The sequence below is a fragment of the Arthroderma uncinatum genome (genome assembly GCF_011692745.1).
Source record: "Arthroderma uncinatum strain CBS 119779 chromosome Unknown scaffold3, whole genome shotgun sequence".
NCBI classification, from domain to species: Eukaryota; Fungi; Ascomycota; class Eurotiomycetes; order Onygenales; family Arthrodermataceae; genus Arthroderma; species Arthroderma uncinatum.
In genome coordinates, this window is record NW_022983865.1 from 3,401,488 (window position 1) to 3,417,870 (window position 16,383).

Consider the following 16,383-nt stretch of genomic DNA (forward strand, 5'->3'; position numbering starts at 1 on the left):
ACTCTTGGAGTTACAACCTGGGCAAGCTTCTTCGTCAACGGCCTGCTCCTGGGGTATTGTATCAGGGGCGGCTCGGGGAACTTGAGCCAAGCCCGGTCGAAAAGAGAATAAATTGCGCTTTAAGACATGATTAGATGTCATTATGAGGTGGTGTATCCCTAAACCCCAAGGCTGCGTTTTCTCTGTGTTCAAAACGTTAGGACGGGTTGAAACTGGTATGGGCTACAAGGCGCCTACACTACAAAAGATTCACGACCCTCTGCTTTTTAAGTAATATTGTCATAAGCAGCGCTGAAAAAGTAAGGTATATAACTAAATTTACCCTATAGCTAGCCCGGTTTATCTAGTAATTCTAGCCAAAGAAAGAATGGAAAAGATAGATAGGGATCTCTTAATGGGTTGTTCAATATCGGCGAAATACGGCTAACAAAGTGAATAAATATATGAGCAAATTGGTATTGGGTATCTAAATCGACAAGAACAAAATAAAGGGAAGTGGTAAGTGGATATAATAGAACAAAGGAGAGGAGGTAATATGTAAGTAATACATGTAAAAGTTAGGCTCGAGTGGAGGAACAAATATCGACATGCAAAAGTGGAATATGGATAAGACAAGGTAGAATCATATGCAGGTGGAGGACATATATTGTGTGGTCGTTACTATATCATCCCTGGAATATGGTTGTTGTGAGTTATAGAATAATCATTTCGGGATCGGTGGTAGGTGTGGTAGCTTCTCGGGTCGGAGTTGTGGTGATAGCCATCAGATGAATAACTATCATTTCGAGAGGGCGAGGGATAGCGCGGGTGCTTCCATGGGACCGATGATCCTTGCCTTGGTGATTCATGAGGGTATGGGCTTGACATCATCTGTGAGTCGGGGCTTGAAGATCGCAAAAAGGTGCTTCCAGGCACCGGGCCCCATGACTCGCCGCCCTGAAGACGTCGAATCTCCTGTTGCATCGAAAGAATTTGGCCTTCGAGGAGTTTTCTGGCGCACTGTTCTCGGCGCATTAGCGTCGTCAGGGCGCTATATTGCTCGACGGATATCCCCTGGAAACCTGAATCTGAACGATATGGCGATGGAGGGCGGCGTGACTGTGAGATATACTCCATTGAAGAATGGTTACACAACGTAATAGGACTGCTGTATTGCGCTGCCTCCACTTCGGCGGGAGATCCTTGTGGGGGAGTGATGCTAGGAGTGGATATGAATGAACTAATGAACTGCCCCGAGTCATCGATAGGGTCTATAGTCCTGCCTCGGACTGGCGAGGCTGTGGTCTTCTTTTTCGTTATACCCGCTTGCGCGTGTTGATTTTGTAGTTTTGCAATAGCTAACTCCAAGTCCATTAGTTTCACCTCAAGAGTTCCCACCCGTTGCGCCAAGTTGAGATCATTCCCGGTCTGCATTGTTTCCATTAAATTTTTAAAATCAAATCCATCTCCATCTGTTGGTGCTGGTTCGTTGGTTTCGACCCTTTCGATGGGGGTTTCAACGGCCTCTTCACTTCCTTCCGTGTCCTTTTCTTCAATGTCAGCATGTATTGTTGTCGAGGTTGCAGCCCTAGTGTCAGGTCGAGCTTCGGTAAAGTCGTTGAGGGTGCTGGCTCTCCAAAATCTAATTTCATCACTTCTTCGCCGCCATTGTATTGGAGACATGCGATGAGCCTTAGCAGTGTCTCGCAAACCACACGCGCTTCGTGACCGCCGTTTATACCGATTATCGGCTTTTATTGCGAGGGCATCGAGGCTGCTGCCGTGTCCAGTGGTGATTGAGCTTTTTCTGTCATACACTCCAGCTACATCGAGCTTGGAGGTAAGATCTAGTGTATCGGTTACCGAAAGGGCAACACTAGGCAGCGTCGCCCGCCGTCGATGCACTCGGACGTCCAAGAGCTCCGAGGAGACCCATGGTTGAGGAGGAGTGCCTAGGTCAACCACAGATGCTCTACGATCATCAACACTAACTTTAGGGCTCGTTTTCAGGCTTGGGAGAGACGAAGATCTGTGAAGACGGATGGTCGTTGGGATCACGATATCCTCGTCTTCGTCATGCAAGCTAGGAACCCCTGGAGACTCGGTTTGACAACCTTCGGGAATTTCTTGCGGAGACTTGAGTTCGTCTAGTTCATCTCGCGACTTGCGGCCGAATATTTTCCGCATGACCGTTTTGAGGGTGCTCCCTCGTCGACGATGCATGATGGATGCGTTGGATACATTGCTCGAGATAGAGACCTGGTGGGCGTGAGCAGGCGTCGCCCCTGGGGACGGGATGGGATGGTATGTCGTTCGTCGCGAAACTTCGGATGGACTGGATTGAGTTGGTGTATGTGGATAATGGCGAGAATGGCGAGGTGAACTGAGGAATGGGGTGTTGAAGGACAGAAGGTTCGGCGTGATTGGAGGTTCGGCGTCGTAGGAAGCAGGGAGAGGGTGTGGAAGAGGACCTGATATCTTCAACTCATGGCGAGGAAACAGCGGTGACATTGGGCCTCGATGCCCTTCTTTGCGTAAATGGTTCCGCACTGTCATTTTTGCGAGAGGGTGATGGCCCAGTTTCTGTGACGGGTCACCTGCTTGGACAGAGCGTAGATTTGGACGCCACACAGATAATCAGTGCCGACAAAACTCTGTTCTTTATAATGCCCGCTCAGCGCCTTTGAGAACTGAAGATTATTCACTTATATGGACGGGTATCATGGTCGATTTTGTATATAGGCAAGGGCCGGAGCAACCAGAAGACCCGCGATAAATGATAATATCAGGTCTTTCTTTCTTTTGATCAACTGGGCCGCAAAACTTTTTTGGGGGTGTGTGGATGAGAGATGAGGAGCAAAAGAAAAGAGTAGACTATTAAGCAGTGCTTCCGCGTGAAATGGCGAAATCGGACAACCAATCAGGCCAAGATGGTAATGGAATACGAATCGAGGGGTAGGTAATGTCTGACGAGGCTGAAGGAGCTGCTGCTTTGAAAGGACGAATGACGGTCTATCAGAGTGCTGGAATCGTTGGGCTGCGAGATCACTGGATAAAGGCCGCTCGCTCGGTTCGCGTGAGTACTAGATACGGAAAGGAAGGACCGAAAGATGACTGCATGCGGGGGGTTAGGGTCGTCGCCCTGCCTTCCCTCATCCAGAGCGTCGCATGGTAACCGGCATGTATAAAGCAGAAAGGAAGGGCTAAAGGAAAACAGCTGAAAAAAAAGAAGCGCAGATTTGGGAAAGCGAGGAAGGGGAGAAAACAAGGGAGAAGATGAACCTCAAAAGAGGACGAGGATCGGAGGAGAGAAAGAGAGAGAGAGAGAGGGAAAGTCGAGAAACAAGAGCAGAGGGACCAGGTTGTTGCCCCGGCCAGGCCAGGACAGGGAAGGGTAGCTATTTTGGCGACACCCTGCCACTGGGAGGAGGAGAGCCAGGCCTGAAACCCCTGGGCCGGCTACACTAACTCCTGAACAACCTGTTGCTTTCAGAAGAAGCGGGGGCAGCCGTGCCCCATGAAGCGTGTCATTCCTTTAGCTCAGGATTATGCAAGGGACTAGGATGGTTTGGCCTTGTTGCATCTCCGAGTGAAAGTGACAGCGTCGCTTTTCTCGTACAATTCGTCCACGTTTCGCTGACTCTGTGCGCAAACCTACGGCTGCGTAGAGCGGCGCGCGCCCGTATACGACGCTGCATGTATAATTGTACATGCATATAGGAGCACTAGAGAAGCTCAGTGCCTGTCGATTGCCCGTGAGTGGCCTGCAACTGTCCGACGGCATATGTCCCTAGCAGCGATGCCCAACGAACCAGCAGGAGCGGTGTGTTTGCGCAGGTGCATGCTGTGCCCAAGTAGCAGCATTAAAGAGAGGCGGTTTTGACTTTTTTTCATGGTGCTGCAGGAGTTATAGATCTGTACTCCAGTGTCTCAGCCACCAACCAGGCGACGAAGATATCTCATGCGGTGGCCGCGCCGGCAGAGCGACGAGAAAAAGCATCTCCGCGACGGGGTCCCGTCAACAGGGCACCCTGCAATCGGCTTTGCGACTCCCGTATCCCAAGGTTCCATTCATGCTGGGGAAACTGGTCTCTCTTCCCACCACGCGGGATGATGCTCCACCACTCAGTTGGCCCGGCGATATCTGCGTCTGAGTGGACGGCTGTGTAAATCTTGGACTCCATACAAGGCGACTTCCATGTTTCTTCCGATGCTTGACTTGGCCGATGGGTCTTTTGACGGGTGTTTATAGAGGATGTCGTCGATGTCGTCGAAGTTGAAGTTGAAGTCGTCGACAAAAGGGCATTTCACGTGCTCACCGCCTATTTTGGGCATCGCCAACAACCAACTCTCCAGCAAGAAATCTTCACATATCCAAGAAACACAAACAACCGGCCACACGACAGTACTACGGGGTTAGCTATCACCAGATCAGATCCAGATCCACTATGAAGACTCCAGTGCTCAAATGACGCGATTCAGGAACCATGACGATGTTCTCGTATGGTCGTTTCAGCTATCCTTCTCAGATCGAGCTTATCTGCTTCTCGCTTATAGAGAGAGTCCACATCGGATAGATTAAGTCCATCTTCAGTGTTATCGCCCGGTAGCTCCAATTGATATATTTCACCATTGTTTAGCGATATATTCGATGGAACTGAACCCCCTATGGGAGTCGCATGGAGCATGATGGAGTACCTATGGAGCAATGGAGTACCTATGGAGCGCGGAGGATATGTTTCCTGTTCCGCGGGTCATCGTCGAGAAACCTTTCAGTTTCGCCCTCGGGTACCTGAGCAAGGGCAGGGTGGTGATGAGGCGGGCGCCTCTGAACCTGCATTGGCCTGTTACACCTAAATCAATAACGGCGGCCGGTGCCATCGCTGAAGAGCTCAGGGATGGCGCTCTAGCCTACGACCGGACTTCAAACACACAAGACACCACCACATATTAAGCGATGGACTTGCAACGTCTGTTCTCACTATTGAAACGCTATCCGCGGCTGATGAAATAACTAGTTAAGCACGAAGACCCTGGCAACTGTGATGTCATGTGGTTTTCCATAATTAATATATCTATAACGGGATACTTTGGATGTGGTTTGCTCTTAATAGCGTGCACGAGTCATACCGCCGTTGATTTGAGGTCCTGGAATTCTTCCAAATGAACTCAACACTGACCTTCCCGATTAATCTATTAATCTACCCGGCACCTTAGCTCTACTTGCCATCATGCAGCGGGGGATGACAGCCAGTGGCCTAATTATTATTGATGTCTAAGCATTAGCATGGCGTTGTGGAGTATGTACGGGGCCTGGGACGTTTGAGTGTCGTTAGGCCGAAACACTAGAGGTGATAGACATCTGGCCGGATATCGGATATCGGTACCGGAGACTAGTCTTGTTAGCGTCTAGGTGTTTACTTGGGTCAATGAAATATAGATCCAGATGGAGATATTAGTATTGATGTTTTGTTTTCCTCCTGCAAATCCGTGTGACCCCGAGGCTGCTATCTATACTTGTAAGACCTGTTTATAAGAAACTATTCCTTACAAGTACTCCGTACGTGCTGGAAATGTGTAAGACTTTGATTCTGCCACCCTAGGATATTGGTTTCTCGTTCAAATATTTGACATGGAGTTAGTAGGTGGGTAGAGGGGAGGAAAATTGGGGGTATTGATCGAGGAGGTAGCTCTATCAAACAAACCGGGGATCTCAAACCAAAGTCTGCACTACCCTTAGCTTTCCCAGTTCAGTTCAATTGGCTGAGCTTTTTACAAGCTGCCTTATGTTTCGTTTGCCAATCCACCTTTTGGCATTCCTTCGAGCAATATTCTGCAACCTTACAGCCGCTGCATTTGAGTAACTTTGCCCCTTTTTCAGATCCTGCCCCTCCGCAACTTGAACACGAACCCTCCTTTATGCCTAAAGCCTTCATCATCTGAGAAAGACCTTGTGTGGTTTTCTCGATAACGGTCAAATCTGGTGTGAAAGCCTTCTCCACGAACGGAACAAAGTTGCATGGCGATATGGCAACGCGGACTGCGTATTTTTTGATATCTTTCCATTCTGGGAACCCCCTAATCTTGTAGTCGCTGAAGAATTTGCCTTGGCCGCATAAGCAAAGAAGCGGCTGACCGAATTCGACCGAGAGCGGTATGTTGCCAGAAGCTCTATACTCGCACGACGGCAAATGCTCCCAAGTTCGGCACCGCTCCACATATGCAGGTAGCACATGTTTCCAGAGTAGGAGTTCGTCATCATCAACGTGGATTCCCTGCATGCCACGGGTGGTTAAATCCCTAAGGGATAGCTCTATCTTCGGAACAAGATTCGTCGTCAGTGGAAACACCGCACCGTCAAGGACCACGCTCTGGTTCGAGATATCAAGTCGTAGACACGAAATAAATATTAATACATTAATTCCACCATTTGCACTGTTATTTAGGCCAAAAATAGCATGGGACTCTTTCTCGACGCCACTGAAGTACCCGAATAACGCATAAAGCGAATCCTTAAAATTGACCCGTGTGTCTGGGCAATTAGTAGTAGATGACCTGTATTTTTCACGCTCCATTCGTTCTCGAGCAGAAAACATGTCTGACAAAACCGGGCATAGCCATCCTAGCTTCGATTTGTTCTTCACATCAAGAATGGGTAACTTGTCAAGTGCAGTATAGTCCAAATTTTGCAGTATTGGGGTGTTTTCATAAATTCCAACCGGATATACATTATCAGAGCGTTGTACCAGGGACATTGGTGAAGCTATCGGCGCTATAAACTCAACATAAGATGACTTTCTTGCGATCCTGGTTTTAGTATTTGTCACCAAGACAGGAAGAGGAAGGCGAATATTTTCATAAAATGCCTCCCCTTGAAATTCAATGCTGATTTCGTATGGGGAAATTTGTTCCACGCGAACCTCAGCACCTTGTCGTAAGACCTCCTGGCAACGCGGTGATGTTATGTCCACCCGGGTGGTGAGAGATACAGCCTTTGATTGTTCAGAATCAAGCAGTACATGAAATTTCAATTCAGCTCCATCCGCTCCTGCGGATCCCCGGGGCCTTAACAATGCGCCTTTGCTCTCTGTTGGGTTCGGTTTCGAGGGGCCAATAAACAAATGATTCTTCATATTCGGTCGATACCGAGTTATGAAAACATCATCGCCGACTAATGAGGATCCGTGAATCTTCAGCTCCATCCCGAGCTCCTTTATGAGCATTAAAGTCACGGGAGTGATCTTGAGCGCAAAAAGAACTTCGGTTGACAGGTCTGGAAGTAGAAGAGCCAAGGATGTAGGAATCATTGCAGAAACAATTAGGGGAGAATTACCATCCCATCCTCTGTCGTCAACGCTAACTTCAAGGGCATAGTTTTCTGAAAATTTCGTACCCGACACCTGTACTTCTCCAAAACTTAGCTGTATATCTGGAAAATAACTCAGTCCAAATTCAGATTTCAACACAATCTGGGAAACTGGCGTTCCATATTTCTGCGTCGGCGCGTTCTGGAATAAGGTGAGCTTGTGATGGGGAATAACCATGCTGATACACAATACTGGAGGAATATTGGCCCAATGTCGAAAGGGGCTCCGTGGTAGATGTGTTGACACCATACCGTTCATACCAGGCTCAAAGGTCGGCATTGTGAGTAAGCCTGAGAGATAGAGATGCAAGTAAAACTCCTGGAGATAAAGTGAACCCATATTAAGATGCGTGTCCTCGGTTATTAAGTCGCAATATTGTCTAACGAAGGAGTTCCAGTCCGTTAGACTTGATTTCTGCATTAAACGCAGGATGGAACATAGGCCAGCTCTTGTGTAGCTTGCATATTGATCCCACAAGGAATCTCGTGCTTTCATTTTCGAGATATAGATGGGGTCCTCATCCTTGAACATGTCTAGATACATCCGATACATCAAATTAGACAGTTGCTTAGGCTCAAAAATTATAGGCTCAGTGACAATTCTTGACCATTGGATGATATAGCGGGACTGGCCTCCCGTCGTACTGCTAATATCAAGCGTCCTTTCAGTGAAATCTGATGATATTGCCGCGCCAGTCCAGTACTGAATTGGAGTGAGCTTAAACAGCAGACCAATAGTCATTAAATCCCCAGAGAGTAGCGATTTAACGTATTGATCAGTATTTTCACGTCGTCGAACCAGTAATTCTGTATAAACTGCTGATGTAGGTATTCGCTTCAACAGGGGACATGTGGCGACTAGCAGGTTCAAAGATCCAAGGTGATCCACCAAATTCGAAGTATCAATCACATCAAAGAAGGTTGGGGCTCTGCTTCCTTGACTAGGATATTCTTGTGGGTCTAAAACAAAAGGTTCGTAGTGCCAGTTATCACGATACCACCCTGGACCGGTCGTCTCATCATGATATTCAAGGCTTTGAAGCGTATGACAAAACGCCAGGGCGTCGGCATTTACAAAACGAATTGTCCACAGTGTAGAACAGGCGCGAAATGCCTTCGTATAGGCGCAAAACTGAGCAAAAGCTGCCTTCGCAGCTTCGGGGTTGTCTGCTAAATCTACTGAATCATATTTCAATGGAGATTCCGTAGTGGTTGGCGCGTATGCGGTTGCAAGGTGGTAGCCGAGCAGCGGTTGAGTACCATAGTGAAGGACAAGGCGTTCATTTAGGGTTCCAAACATCGGATTCATATGTTGTGCCTTATCGACTGACCGTGCATCCCGTAGAACCACTCCCTCTTCCCAGAATTGCTCATAGATTTTAGAACATTCCCCAGCATCGGAAGTACTGCAGGGCGCTGCAGAGCGAAGACCAGTGATGACCCTAGATTCTCCTATTAATTTTTTCTGCATCTCTTTTGCCTTTTCTATTCCCTGCTTAAGCTTCCTCTGCTGCTTTTCGAACGCCTGTTTGTTGGAGGGGTCCAAAGCATAAAATTCCCATAAATGCATTACTTGTGAAAAAGTTGAATGGCTGCAGAATCGAAGTATTTTGCCATACTTGCCATCGTTCCAGTTCGTAGCCGCTTTTGTGTTTCCTATTAGCTTTTTTGCTTGATCTCGCAGCAGCGTGAGGGCGGCTGTGCTAACCAGGACCCCATTGTAGAGATTCCAGATGTTCTTGACATTCTCATTCTCTAGGTCATCGAGGATGAGAGTGTAGAACAGAACGTTGCGGGCTATTGCCAAATCAGTAACAAGGTATCTCAAGGGAATATTCTTAACGACACCATACCTATAATTTCTGTTTCAATATCGCAGCAAGTTACATCCACTTTTCGATTTCCTAACAATCGCCAACAAGTTAGTACCAAGGTGTCATTTCCCAAGTACAGCTTATGTGGGACATATATCAAACCTACCAGACCCTAGATCTGCGTATGCAGTGAAGAGAACGTTGCGGACATCCCCGCATCCAAGCAGAAGTAAGGAAACATCCTGGCCTGGGGGAAGGGAGCGCGTAAGACACACTGCTGGGGTGTTACCAGTTGGGTAGAAGAAACTCGTGGTTAATAGGTGAGCTGGCCTAATCATCTTTGCGACAAGCAGTTCAATTCATTAACTATACGGTTAGTTATCGAGTTATATTTTTTTTTGTTCCTCGAAGCCAGCCAGACTTTTCACGGCTTCAACGTAACTGATGCGACCTCAACTGCAAGATACCGAAGAACCTGTTGATGCGTAGCTAAGTTTAGCCTTATTTCATGCTAAAAATATTCATTTGTAGACATGGTACACCTACTTGGTTTTGAAGGCCTTTTGCCTGCTCTATCAACGGTGGTCAAGAGTTTTGTGTTGCTAAAATTTCTCTTCTCAAGTCGGCGGTACTTTGTTTTGACAGGAAAGTTCCAATTCCGTAATATTTATCGTAAGCGTTATTTAATATTCAACACACCATTGGATATCATGGGTATTTTGGGAGTTGAATATTAAATAACCCAACTACTAAGGATGACCGTAGCCTGTCTAGGCCGCTCTCTACTAGGAGAGTGGTAGAGATGGCATTTGTCTGCTGGAAAGATTGCAGCCATTTTTCCTGCGTTCTAACCCATACCTATCTGGCCGGTCTTGGACTAACCTCTACTTGCCCATCTACGTTATTATTCATACTTTACCATATATGTTTTGCAACCCTTTCCGCATTTCCACCATTTTCTTCAGCTCAACTCCTTTTGTTCGTTTCTGTGAGCGCAATCATGAGCTGGCTAAAGCTCCATCCCTATCCTTCTCTGGACCACACTTCGCAGGCGGAGCAGGAAAGCAGGAACGAAACTGATGAGTCCTGCTCAGACACCCAGTCTATTTACACCAACGAAGATGCGTCAAATGGTGGGCACAGCACCGATGATATCCTCGCTGTTACTCAGGAACTAGAAGAACATGGTATTACCTTCTGTCTGGCCTACGGCGCTGATAGGGTTCGTGATGTAGATATCCTGTGAACTCTACCTTCTTTTCATCTACATCCACGGTTCCTGACATGAGCTGTCCCGCCTCATACGACTGGGAAATATGCGTTCCAATGGTGCTTGTGGAAAAGGCATCAGAGCTGTTACAAGCTGCTGCACTTTAACCCATGCCTACCAGCGGTTTAAAAGTTGAGGTATTCAATATTATCTCTCCCTTGTTTCTCCAATATATATTCACATTGCCTGCCGCCCTTCGAATCTCACTCGCAGCAGAGGCTTGCTATCCCAAACTTGATGTCTTCATTCAAAGCTGTCTAGACACCTGCAGCATGCGCCCGCTCTGCCATATCATAGATGATACCAATGTTTCTGAACGATGGGGGAAGAGAAGAGGATCTCGACCTAGAAGGGACTAACGATGTAGAATAGACCAAAGCAAAAAAAAAAAGGGGGGGGGGGGGGGGGGGGGTGAATATTAGCAGAAAGCAAACTGGAGATTGTGCAGCCCCTAGTATGCACTAAAGATGACGGGTTAGACTGGACAAAGCCCAAGGATTTTTTTAAAGCTCAGCATTGTGTTATAGGCGCCCCGGGTTCTTAGACGGAGCTGTCCGACATGTCTTGGGAGTTTTAGCGGAGGCTGTGTGCGATTAGCAATGGAGTGTTCTATTTATACAAGCGCCAGCTTAGTTTCATCATGTGTTTAATAATGTCATCGTTGGCTATCGATGATAGGGTAGGAAAACAGTAAGACGTTCTCTAGGGGGGGAACATTTGCAGCTGGTTTCAAAGCTGTTAGGGCCATAGGTGGATTCGTTTACAAAAATGAACCATGTAAAGCTGTATAAATCTGCCGATATGTTGTTATTGCAAAACCAAGATGAGAATAGCAAGCGTCCCTACTATAAACTCATTAAATGCTGCTGTGGTATGAAGTCCAATCGATGATAGTAATGATTGTTTGGTTCTCAAGGTCGCAGTTAAGCGTTGTGGGCTAGTTAAATATCCCTATCTGTCACCTTGAGCCATCATCCGTCCATCATTGGACGTCAGCTACTGCAGTAGCCCCGGCGGCAAAGAACAACCATGGGATGGCACACTTCATTCATATTGCTGGGACTATGAATAGGTTGGCCAAACACCAAGGTACAGACATCCTGGTACCTGCATTGATTATTGTGTATAGAGGGAACAGCGCTAACGAGCAACTCGGAACCGAGAAATAACCAGGGAACAGTAACTGTGCCACACAGTTCCTAGATAACAGTTCATGGCGGCTAAACTGCAGTTCATGCCCCAGAACCCAAACATAGCGCACATACAACATGACAGAACGCAGCTGGGGTCCTGGTAGCTCCGCAGCTGGATACTTCCCCAACTATAGCCACTTTACTAGTAGATCATTCGTCCTGATTCACTAAACCACATAACGAAAATGCATGCTGGCTCATTTCTAGCTAGGATCTCTCATCAACTACAACTGTAGCCGGGGTCCAAACCTTGTAGCAGTCGTAGTTTTCAGCGTCCTCGTTGCCAAAAGCCAAGATTGCTGGCTGAACGCACAAAAGTACATCATTCCCATCCAATCGTATATCGTCTTCTTCAAGGCGATGCAGACGATGCGCCACCATCATAGGTTCGGATATATGGAACATTGGTAAACCTCGCAGGCTGTAGGGTTTCATGAATGTCCGCTGTGTCCACAGCGACAGGGCCAGCTCTGCTGCCGTACGATACAACACAAGTAGCTCTTGACTGCGCTGACTTTGTCTCCCGGGAGATGAAACACGCTGGAGCAGCTGCGTTGCTGGACTGATGAGAAAACTGGCTGCCTTTCGATCCGCCAGCTGGCGAATACGCTTTGCAATTCGAAACTCTGTGCCTGGATTCGCAACTGTAGACAGAATTCGAAGTGTTTGCGAGCGCCAAATATGCGCTTCAGCATCGTGGACTTGGTAGTAGGCGTTCTGGTTAGCATCTAATAGAATATATGTTTCGATGGATATCAATGCCTCACCCTCGACTAATGTCCTGTAAAGATTGCCCCATTCATTTGGCTTTGGCAGAGCAGGTGCTCCCTCAATTTCCGCAAAAGCAAAGAATGGATCAGCAAAGGCCCATTCAAAGATATCCCTTGCCAATAATGACTGGAGGAGAACTGCCGGAATTTTGTTTCGTGGGATGGGTAATTTCTCAATCAGTGTCTGCCACTCACTCCAAATACAGTATCCGTCCAGTTGCCCTAGGATCAGGTTTTTGTCGCTTCGTGAAAAATGGTCTAGATCTGCCAGGGCTGAGACACTATGGTCTCTCGCCCACTTCCGCAGCGCCGTCTCCAGCTTAGAGAGATCTTCCTGTATCAGGGAATCCTCCTTTGGAGACCAGCCAGTCTTTCTTAGCATGGATTCGAGGGCACTTTCCTGCGCGCCAACGACCAAGGATCTGAGCTCTTGATTTTCCTCCCTTAGCTTAGCGACAGTATCATTCAAGCGCTTGATATTCTCATCACGCATTTGCAGTTCCTGGCAACATTCCACCTCGTTCCGACGGGCAGGCATCCTGTACTGGCATAGATCATCTTCCAAACGGTGCATATGGGCGTCAATAGCTGGCCCTGCATCATCTTGTTTTCGTGGCGGATCTTCTGGGCAGGATTGATCGTCTGCTTTGTTATCTGCGCGTTCAACATAGGTATGTGACGGACTTTGCGGCGTCTCGGACCCCATGATCAATTTATAAAGCTGCTGTTATATTTTATATTTAGTTAGTATTTCCCCAGAAATCTTTGACAGTCGAAAAGTTCAGAAATACGCACTTTCATACGACCACCACTGGATAGGTTATTTGTTGAGGGTCGGACAACAAATCCTAAACGGCCACGAGGCTTTTTTCTCCGTTTCTTATCTCTAACATCAAGGGGAGATTGTTTCTGTAATTGGGGTATCATGAGTAAACAGATATAAATAACAGGCCAGTTTGGTGTAGTGGTTCATATAACCTACCATTTCGTAGTAGTAACCACGGCCCGCGACTTAGGTCTCACCTAGAGTGTCATCCGATGATTTTCTGTAGCTGGTTTTGATCAGGTTAGCAGGAGGGATGGCGGATTAAAACTGTGATTTCAGAATGATCATTCTTACCTAGATGATATTTATGCATGCAGGCTAAGCGCCGTGCTTCACGTCATCAAGGGATAAAACACAGAGATGAAGGGGGTCAACCATTTTAGGCAGTTGGACTCAGCATAATGGCCATTTATAGCACAGGGCGGAAGAGTAATTCAATGCTCTCCAAGGATACTGGTGAAATATAGTTTCCCCTTCATGCCTGCGGCAAATAAGGGAGACTAATATACATCAAGGAAACCACAGCAAAGCAGCAAGTTTAGATAGGAACAGTGCCCTGAACCACAAGAGTATCGCGATACCATGGCATCTGATTTCGAAAAAAGACTCTTCCTGAACAAGTTCAGGTCACTGGGTTTGAACTCGAGTAACAAGATCATCGTGGGCGTGGATTATGGAACTACGTTCACCGGTTCTCTCCCCTTCCCATTGCATTGTTGAGATGGTAGCTAATATAGCAGGTTAAAGGAGCTAGCTTCGTCAGTTCAAAAGGAAAGGGTCTCGATGATATTACAGTCATCGACATCTGGCCCGGAACCTTCAGAGACACCACTGCGGTGGTGAAAGCGCCGTCTCGCATTGCATATCCTGATGATAACAAAGGCACCTGCACCCGGAAATGGGGGTATGAAGTTGAGCCGGGTATGACTGCATGCTCGTGGACAAAATTGCTTCTGGATCAAAATACCGCGCTTTCGAAATACGATGACCCGCTGCTTGAAAAAACCTCCGAAGCCGGCATTCTTCACTTACCGGAAGGGAAGATGGCAACTGATGTTGTAAGTGATTATTTGTCTGAGGTTTACGTTCATATCATCCGCAGAATCGCCAAACAAATCACAGAAGACACACTGCGAGCCACCCCGTTGGAGTTCTGGTTCACAGTGCCTGCAATTTGGTCAGACCAGGCGCAGAATGCTACGATCGATGCTGCTCGACGGGCAGGGTTTGGCAGCAGTACCACCCGGCCAAACGATGAGATATATTTGATCAACGAGCCAGAGGCAGCAGCTATTGCCTCACTGAAGAAGTACACCACAAAAGAAATCGGCAGGCTGGTCAAAGTGAGTTTTCTGTCCAGGTGTTAAATATTGTTAGCTAACCATGGACTATGTAGCCTGGTGATGGTGTATTGGTTTGTGACTGTGGAGGTGGTACTGTGGTAAGTAAACATTGGTAGTGACGGTTTCTCAGCCAAAAGATCGGTTCTCATAGGTATATCAGGACCTAACTACCTACCTCATCCTTAAAATACACCCTACTCTGGCATTTGAAGAATTGTGCACGGGCACCGGTAAGCTATCATCAAAAGAATAACCTTATGAGAGTTTCATCTGACTATAAGCAACCTCAGGAGGTAAATGCGGGTCGACCGCGATAGACCGCGAATTCTATCGACTAATGTCGGACCGGTTTGGCAAGGTATTCGAAAGGCTACCGATGAAGCGAAAGCGGCCCGGTAGCGACTTTATGAATAAATTCGAGGTCATTAAGAGGGACTTTAGATTATCCAACGGGCCGATGGATTTCGAAATCCCTCTCAACATGAATGCTCCTGACGCAAATAGCAACCATTTCGATAGCGACGAGCAACTGGTATTATTAACCAGGTATGAGAAGCACCCAGAAGGTTGTTCAAAGCAATAAGCTCTCTAATATCCGCTGTAGGGATGATCTCCTCTTGATTTTCGACCCTGTAGTGAAACAGATTCTCGCCTTAGTACAACAACAGATCCAGGAAGCACAGGAAGTGGCAAGATACATTAACGTACGTTACCTATGTTTATACTCACACGCATATTCGATATTTATCTTTCTCTCCCCCGCTAGTTCTTTGGCTAACAAAATTAGAGGATCATCCTCGTCGGCGGGTTTGGCGACTCGGAGTACCTTCGTGAGGAATTCCAGAAATCCTTCGAACCTATGGGCATCAGTATCCTTGTTCCTGACAAACCGTACGTTTTGTCCAATTAAAGAATTAATATGGAATCATGGAAACGTACTTACTAAACTATGCAGACAAGCGGCAATCGTTCAAGGAGCCGCTCTTCGTGGACTTGAAGGGCTCCGGTCCACAACAAAGAAATGCCGTCGACACTACGGCTTCCAATGGTCCATCCCGTTCCGAAAAGGCATAGATGCTGAGTCTAATTCTTATATTGATGATTTCACGGGAGTTAAGATGGTTTCAGGAATTATGAATTGGATGATCTCAAAGGTAAGTCAAGGGTTCACACACGGTTATTTGAAGGCATTCCCTAATAAATATAACCGGAAAGGGTGAGAGATATGAAGAGAACTATACATGTAAATCCTTCATTCGAACGATGCACTATTGGTATCAACGACCCGAGACGTCCATATCCCTATATGCCTGTGACCTGATGGATGCTCCGGAGCGGATTGGCCCAGGTTCGTCTCTATCTGATATCTTGGGCGTTGGTATAAGTTAACAGTAGCGCAGATAGTTATCTTGTCGGAGTTATCGAGATGGACTTTTCCAACGCCGAATTGAATAGATTTCCATCCAAGTATATCAGGGGCGTGCTAGCGTACCACCTCGAGTACGAACTGAAAGTCATTTTTGGGGCGCTGGATGGGGTGCTAAAGTTCGAAGCTAGCAGCCAGGGAAAGAAAATTGGGTATACGAGCATCAGCTTCAACACTATCCGGTATTATTAATTCCGCAGCCTGCTGCCAAACCGAACTTGCAGGCCTGATCCCCAGAAACCCGTCGGAATTGGAACCCAGAGCAGTTGAGTATCTAGTTCGGCCCTCACACTCATGGTAAAGGGGAAACATATGATTAATTTGATTTTTGATGCATTTAAACGGAAAGTAGCTGAAGGTTGGTGATAGGAGAGGGGTTGGAGTCCAGGGAATTTT

At 47.1% G+C, this 16,383-nt stretch overlaps 4 protein-coding genes across 4 annotated transcripts; 1 reads left to right on the top strand and 3 right to left on the bottom strand.

Annotated features, from left to right (window-relative positions):
• Window positions 1–660: 660 nt before the first annotated feature.
• Window positions 661–2,535, bottom strand: GIQ15_04783 (uncharacterized protein; the record flags this gene model as incomplete). The annotated part of the gene is made up of 1 exon (XM_033552200.1): window positions 661–2,535. The coding sequence occupies one exon, from the start codon at window positions 2,533–2,535 to the stop codon at window positions 661–663; it is 1,875 nt and encodes a 624-aa protein (XP_033405930.1).
• A 3,180-nt stretch (window positions 2,536–5,715) lies between these two features.
• GIQ15_04784 (uncharacterized protein) lies at window positions 5,716–9,497 on the bottom strand (the record flags this gene model as incomplete). Its single annotated transcript, XM_033552201.1, has 3 exons — window positions 5,716–5,747; window positions 5,891–9,142; window positions 9,326–9,497. 3 exons carry the CDS (start codon window positions 9,495–9,497, stop codon window positions 5,716–5,718), a joined length of 3,456 nt encoding a protein of 1,151 aa, XP_033405931.1.
• Window positions 9,498–11,829: 2,332 nt separating this feature from the next.
• Window positions 11,830–13,098, bottom strand: GIQ15_04785 (uncharacterized protein; the record flags this gene model as incomplete). Its single annotated transcript, XM_033552202.1, has 1 exon — window positions 11,830–13,098. The coding sequence occupies one exon, from the start codon at window positions 13,096–13,098 to the stop codon at window positions 11,830–11,832; it is 1,269 nt and encodes a 422-aa protein (XP_033405932.1).
• A 702-nt stretch (window positions 13,099–13,800) lies between these two features.
• GIQ15_04786 (uncharacterized protein) lies at window positions 13,801–16,179 on the top strand (the record flags this gene model as incomplete). The annotated part of the gene is made up of 10 exons (XM_033552203.1): window positions 13,801–13,909; window positions 13,966–14,561; window positions 14,615–14,659; window positions 14,713–14,791; window positions 14,852–15,107; window positions 15,166–15,265; window positions 15,349–15,452; window positions 15,517–15,715; window positions 15,777–15,909; window positions 15,962–16,179. 10 exons carry the CDS (start codon window positions 13,801–13,803, stop codon window positions 16,177–16,179), a joined length of 1,839 nt encoding a protein of 612 aa, XP_033405933.1.
• Window positions 16,180–16,383: the final 204 nt, after the last annotated feature.